The 7,711-nt window shown below is 36.4% G+C and overlaps 1 protein-coding gene across 2 annotated transcripts in view; it reads left to right on the top strand.

The window, feature by feature from the left end:
* LOC6506040 overlaps positions 1-7,470 on the top strand; it is a 239,957-nt gene extending 232,487 nt beyond the window's left edge. For both annotated transcript variants that reach the window (XM_014904239.3, XM_044717770.1), the window contains exons 10-12: positions 6,963-7,105; positions 7,176-7,257; positions 7,317-7,470. In XM_014904239.3, coding sequence (XP_014759725.2) covers positions 6,963-7,105; positions 7,176-7,257; positions 7,317-7,319 — 228 coding nt within the window. In that variant the 3' untranslated portion in view covers positions 7,320-7,470. The remainder of the gene's footprint in view (positions 1-6,962; positions 7,106-7,175; positions 7,258-7,316) is intronic.
* The last annotated feature ends 241 nt before the right edge of the window (positions 7,471-7,711 follow it).

Here is a 7,711-nt window from a genome sequence, read left to right on the forward strand (position 1 = left end):
AGCCGTACGTTATGCGTAGGCGCCCCTCAATTGATTGGAGCCGCGCGAAAAATAAACTTAAGCTAAGTTTAGATCATAAGGTTGTATTTTGGCAGATGACTCAAGCGTCTAGACCAGTGGTGGGAAATATGCACACATGTAAACATTTAAATGAGTGCGTACGCAGCGAAAAACAAAACATTTGTTTCTTAAGCTTGGGCTCTCAAGGGAGGCCAAATGAGAGATCACTTACACGTTGCGTGTGCCGGCAGCGCTGTAGCAGAATTTCTGATAGAGATAAGAGATAAGACAGCCTTCTGTCTGTAATGCAGGCCAAACCATTCCACCATTCCAGGTTTCCATATGGTACTCAACAATTATAACCCTAGAGTCAGTGGAGAAGCGTCTGTTCGATCGATTCACCATGCTGCAGGAGGAGTTGGAGCTAATAGTAACTGTTGAGCTATCAGCGTTTTGATAGCGACCGAATTAATAAGGCGAGGTTTAATTTGTATTTTCAATTTATTATGGGTCAATTGAACCCCAAAACAAATTCCGCGGCCGATCCAAAACAATGCCGAATAACAAGAATAACAAGCTCCCAAAGTGCATGCGCTACAAAAGAACAACAAAGCGCATGCGAATCTGGGAAAATCAAAGAATATGAAACAGCTGATAACGTGCAAATATTGGACCGCTGCGGCAAGTTACACTGAGAGAATTAAATAGAAATAATTATGATATTTGATGCTGGCACAAGTCCCAACAGTAGCAAAATTGCGAAATTGGTAGCGACTTACATTAGCGGTTCTCTCAGCTGGCCACGCTCGAGCACATCGACATCCAGATGAGGGTTGCCAAGCGCACCATGAGATTTGCAACAATTTGGAAGTTATCCGACCGATTAAAAGTTCATATGCGGACCCAAATTAGCTCTGAGACGTTGGCCAAAATTTAAGTATGCCTCCAGATCATCTTCCAATGACTGTGATGACAGCCTACCAAGCTGGGAATCTATGGCTCGGTTCCTGCAGCAAAAGTGCCGTAGCCTTGAAACTTTGGATTTGGCTTTAGCTCCGCATCTGCCAGCAAATCAGTTGGCCCGATGAAGGCAATATAATAATCGATCGTGCATGCTCTATAGTTCTTCGCCTGCACCCTATGCGGTCTCCTAGCACATTCCTTGCATTGCCAGTTGAGGAGGGATACGATACGAGGTTCAGAGTCTGTGAACTTAGCCCGCCCATCCCCTTGCTGCGCAATGTGTAATCACCGCTATCATGCTATGTTGCATCCTTACGATCAATTATTCAGCACTACTCAGTTCCCTCTTTCGAGGGAAACCTCGTTTGGTCGCTTCATGCAAGGTGATTCTAGCAGATTCCAAAGGCAATTGTAACGATCGCCTCGATTGTATTCACCGCCAGTTCTGGGAAGTGTAAGCCTGCAATGAGTCAGTGCTCCATCATCCCAGAGGTTCTGAAAGGAGTGCCCGAAGATGTCAAGGAGTCATACTTGAAATTCAACGATGGCAGCCGTTCACAAAGACTCTTGCATTAGACTGGGATCCATCTGGTGTTTTTCTTTAAAGCCCGTTAGCCCACAACCAAAGAAACCAGGAGATCTATCCTATCTGTCTCTCGGTTTTATGACCCGATGGGATTGGTAGGTCCTGTCGTCACCTGCCCTTGTGGGTATAAACATACTTGTGGGTGCTCATATTGTAGGTGCAGTTCACCAACGGCACATTATTTAGGTGTGTATAGGGAATTTTTTTTTCTAAATGCTTTAACAATTAATTTTTTAATCTCATGCGAATTTTTGTTGAACACATCGGTTATCGTACTTATATACTTAACATCAATTTATTTTTCATAATGACTTTAGTGCGTTATATTAACTACACTTGTGAAACAGAAATGCACTTTGCGTTCTGGTTCCGAGTCTCTCGGAGCCTATTGGAATGGTAGTAGCGCTCCACACCTTGTTTATTTTATTCCCTTGAAATCGTACCACCATGCAATAGGTGATAGATTGGTGGAAATATTCAACCAGTTTGCCTTCTAGTGGTTACCTAGTTTTCTCGTAATGCAGCTGCAGCCCTGCCATGCCGTGTGGGAATTGGAGTTTCGTTGCACCAGCTTTGAAACCGAATTTTATATGTGTGGTCTTATCATGATCGCCAGATTTATCAATGATCCTATCATGGATTGATACTCGTGCTTGTTCACAGCTACGCTCTCCATTTTATAAAATTTGACTTGGTGCCCTGCCTCTACAAGAATTGACACCATATTACGGCTGAAAAACCCCTTGCTAGTCACTCTAAATACTGATGATACCCGACTGACATCCGACTGACAAGGCGAGACTGGCCGCCTTCGCGCTCAATCTTAATGTCTCAATACTTTCGCTCACTGCCATGTACCACATCGAACTTGTTCGACATTTATGACCATAATTTCGCAGCCTCAGCCCCCTCTCACTGTTGGTGCCACAATTCAGACTTTCTCGTTGTGTCATATACACCTCTTCCGACCGCTTGTTACATCCATCTGGTTTACGTACAGGTTGTGCTTCACCGTCAACGCCAATTATCCATGTCACTGTGGACGGAAGTCCACGAGGTGACGACCTGCATGCCTTCGCGTGCGCGATGAAACTCTATATATATCCGAAGAATTAAAAATTTTCTGTAGGAAACCGATCTAAATGAATTATATACCAATCGAAAGGTATTGTTTCAATTAGATAATTTTTTCGAAACATATTCCATAAGTTATTTGGTTTGGGAGAAATTAGGGTGAAAATAAAAACCTTTTTAATCACTAAAGTGGGGCTGGTTTTATATATTGTTTTTTTTTTATATCGCATTCTAGAGCTAAATACGCGTCGATTGGTACCTCAATCGACCCGATCCGACATTTCATTCGACAAATTCGTTTTTTTCTTCCTCTTCGAAATGAGGCCAGTTTGCGTCGGTTTGTCTGTTTGCACTATTTTTTTCTTAAAAATCCTGAAAAAAATTGAAAAATGTTTGTTACTATCATATGAGCAACTATTGTTCTACAACTTTTTGAAATACGTCAAAAAATTAAAAAAACTTTTTCGTCTATACGTACACAACGTCTATATAGTACACAAAAAAAATAAACTGAAAATAAAATTTTTTTTTAAGAAAAAACATTATTTTTCAAAATTTGCTCGATTGGTTCTTTTTATATTGCACGTGAAGATAGCTTTTGAGATGACGCAACTTTTGATATATCGCTCATATCTGGCAAAATCCGTTAACTTAAGATATAGTCCTGTAAGTGCAGCTACCCATTTTGTGCAGCCTCCTGTGAAGCTTGCATTTACTTATACATGTGTGTGTATTTGATTGGCAACTTTGCTTTTTGGAGTCTGCATATATTTGGTCAATACCCTAAAAAATATGGAGTATATCTTTTCAGATTTTAGTTTATTTATTTAAAAATAAAATCCAAATAAAAAAGGGCTTAAAAAGTAAAACATCGACTCAACTAGGACTCGAACCCAGGCCCTTCGTGTTAGGAACAACGACGCTCTCCACTCGGCCAACCTCGAACTTTGTTGATTGATGGCAAATTTTCATGTAATTCTGCTTTGTGTTTCAGTGTCTCATGTCTTAAGGTAGTAGACCAATGTGACGGCCCAAATTTGGACGTTTTTTAGAAATTTTTTTTTAACAAGAAAATAAAATGCGATCGTCTTGTAACTTTTACATGTTTATTTTAATAATTTCTAGGGTACAAAAAAATTTAGTTGACTTAATTATACTTTAAATTATTAACAGTATTTTCTGTTGAAGTAAAGGTCACGAAAGAATGGTGAGCTGTTTCGGGGAAGCACACAGCCTTCCGTAGTCATCAGAATTTAACAAATCAAAGAAATTATTATTATGTAGACCCTATTCTAATGAACAAACCAATAATATACATAGAAAGTGAGAAATTGTATAAATGTTGGAGTTTTGAAAAAAAAGTACTCAAAATCGAAGTTTTTCCGTTGATAAAATGTTTGAAAAAATCAATTTATTATTCGAAATTTAAATGTTTTAAAGGTTAGGTATTTAAATATGTGTATGTAGAATATTCAGTTAAATTTTAAGCCAAATCGGTTGAATAGTTTTAAGTCAGTGCTTCACCGAAATTTCAAAAACCTGGTTTCGAGAAAAACGCGTTCAAAGTTTCGACACGCGTTCATACTCACTAGGGCGCGCTCTCTTGTTTTGCCAATAACTTTAACAATATTCTAAATTTTGGTCTGAAAATTTAAGAGCATGTTTTTGAAATGTGGTTCTTTAAAAAAATGTAGAAAAAAAAATTCGATTTTTGGAACCCATCACATTGGTCTACTACCTTAATGAGAAGACTTACAAATGTACAATTTTACGAGTAGAAAGCTTTATATGCATATGCCCCCACTGAGCATATAATGCGTATAAATAAAACTCTGCTTAACTTAAATTACAGCCACCACGGTTTTTGGGCCAAATCATGGATTAAAAGCTAAAAAAAAAAACCAGGCAAACCAACTCCAATACTTTTCTAATATTTATTATTTTATATCGCACAGCCAAAATAAATTGTTACATTCAACAATCGGTTTAACTAGAAAAACTGGAAAAACGTTTTTTTTTTTTAATTTTTTATCTTTGCGCATTTATTTTAGATATAATACATGTTTATTATATGATTGATCGGATATGCCATAACTTTGTTTTTTTTTTATAAGTTAGAAGGATGGGACTTTCTGTGGATCGAACTTTGGGGAAAATTATCTGATCTGAAAAATTTTGAGAAGGATCGGCCGACTATATCCTTTAGCTGTCATATAACTGATCCATCGGAAATACCATAACATTGATGTTTTTAAGTTGGAGGGTTGGGACTTTCCACACATGTTATATTTGGTCAAAACATCATATGGGCAAAATTCATAGGGATTGGCCGACTATATCCTATAGCTGTCATATGTTTATGCTGTGGCATGTTTTTTAAGTTAGAAAGATGGGACTTAGTACAGATTGCATTTTGGGCAATCTTATCCGATTTGCAAAATTTTATTATTGTTGGCAAAAATTATTATTATTGGCAAAAAGCAAATTACCCTGGCTTAACTTTGTTGTTTTTGAAGCAAGAATGATGGGACTATCTACGGTTTCCGTTTTGGGCAATCTAATCCTATGTTTCATAAGAATCGGCCGACTATATCCTATACCTGCCATACTGAACGATCGGAAATGGCACAACCTTTCTATTTTTAAAGATGCTTGGGGCTTTTTCCAATATTTATACTCTTGCAGAGGGTATTATAATTTTGGACAAAAGTGTGAAGGAGACGCAGTGAAGGAGACGCAGTGAAGGAGACATCTCCGACCCTATAAAGTATATATATTCTTGATCAGGATCACCTCCTGAGTCAATATGAGCATGTCCGTCTGTCCGTGAGACAGACGCAAACTAGTCTCTCAGTTTTAAAGCTATCGAGTTGAAACTTTGCACACACCCTTCTTTCCTTTGCAGGCAGTATATAAGTCGGAACGGCCGGGATCGGTCGACTATATCCTATAGCTGCCATATAACTGATTGATCGGAAATGCCATAACTTTGGTGTTTTTTAAGTTAGAGGGTTGGGACTTTCCACTCATGGTATATTTGACCAAAATATCTTATGTACAAAATTTCATAAGGAACGGCCGACTATATCCTATACCTGTCATAGAACGATTGAAATTGGCATAACTTTGGTGTTTTTTAAGTTAGAAAGATGGGATTTGGTACAGATTCTATTTTGGGAAAAACAATCTGATTTTTTCATAATTTCATAAGGATCGGCCGACTATATCCTATAGCTGCTATATAACTGATTGATCGAAAAGGCTAAACCTTTGTTGTTTTTCAAGTTAGAAGGATGAGACTTTTTGTGCATTCTAATTTGAGCCAACTTATATGATCTGCCAAATTTCATAAGGATCGGCCGTCTATATCCTATCCGGTGACGAACCTGCATGCGAAACCCAAAATATCTGATATCATTTTTAGTGACGAAAATATGCTATATAGGTGTATAAAATTGCATGTAAAAAATATTCTTGTTCGGCACATGCAAGAAAAACAAAAAAAAAAATTGAGTCACGTGGTCTTCCTGGATTCCCGGTCTATACCTTCTTTGGCGGTCCTGGACCACGCCTTTGCTTTGTGTTTTCGTCGTCGTTTTCTCTGCCTTCCGCTTCATTTCCTTCTATGGTCCAAAAGTTATTATCAGAAAGTCCACCATCACCACCTCTTTACTCTCGACACCGCCATGAGGAACGCCACGAATGCCTTAAAAAATACAAAAGTCGACGATTTTACTAAAATTTGGTTGCAGATATCAATAAACCATACACATAGTTTATTATTAAAAGTTTAAATTCTTTTCAAATACTAGCCGCAGCGGTCCATTAATTGCCCATTATCAGCAGTTCCATCTTCTTTGATTCTCCCAGATTCCCATACGCTTTGTAATTCTTTTGTAGCGCATGCACTTTGGGAGCTTCGGTGAAGCTTCTGCGCAAGCTCTTAGTTATGCATTATATCAATGATAGTATATTCAGAATATATTCAGAATTGAAAAGGCCGCTGCCTTTTTTTTTTGGGTTGTACTGACCCATAATAAATATTGAAATCGAGATTAAATTTGTTTAATTCGGCCGCTATCAAAAAGCTGATAGCGTTACAGCAACAAACTTTTATCGTCACCAAAAATTTATCCAATTTTAAGAAGTATACATTTTTTATATAATACTTGAAATCATGACTAGAAGTGGCATACAAGTATATTTTATACACACACCCGTCTTAAAATATTCATAAAGTTCTATTGATATTTTAGTATTTTGAGACGATATTTTTCGACGTAAAACTTTAATTCACTAATCGACAAAAAAAATTAAACTATTTTTCATCGATTTTCAGGCAAGAAACGCCGCCCGTGCTAAGCAATTGCGAGCAAAATTTGAAAAATGGCAAATTCGCGAAATGGAAAATGAATTAAATGAAGATCGCGTAGATGTTTACTCCCAACTTATATCAAATGAATCAATTGAAAGTGCAAAAACGTAAGATTAACCTTACCCTTTAAAATATAAACTTTACGTTATAGCTTTAAATTTTATTAAAATATTTCAGTATACGGGAACGCTTTGAAAATATGAATAATTTAGAAAGTCATGCTGAGAATGTACCACGGCACCCGATAAAAAGATTCGTTGTATGTGGTCGTCTTAAAAAAATTTGTTTAAAACTAATTAATTTAACTTTCATTTTTAGTAATTTGATGATTACACACTTATAAATGCAGCCCAAGAAAAATTGGTCACAATCGCTAACATTTATGATACATGTATTGTGAATTATGATATAATATTAAATATTTGTCTTAATGAATAAATTTTTAAGGTTTTTATCGTCTTTCGAAAACAAACACAAATTTTTTATTATTTAATTCAAAATTTTTTTAAAGTAAGTATACTTGCTTCTTTAAATACCATATAAGTAATTATCCAGAAAGGTCAACCTCAACCAAAAAATTATTAATTCATTATAAGTATGTTTTTTGAATATTTTTATACCGAAAATTTATACCGAAAAAAATAACTTAAACATAACTAATTTAATAATATTTTACATTTACTTATAAGACATTTCGAATATATCAATTCAAA

Source organism: Drosophila ananassae (genome assembly GCF_017639315.1).
Source record: "Drosophila ananassae strain 14024-0371.13 chromosome 4 unlocalized genomic scaffold, ASM1763931v2 tig00000061, whole genome shotgun sequence".
Classification (NCBI taxonomy): domain Eukaryota; kingdom Metazoa; phylum Arthropoda; class Insecta; order Diptera; family Drosophilidae; genus Drosophila; species Drosophila ananassae.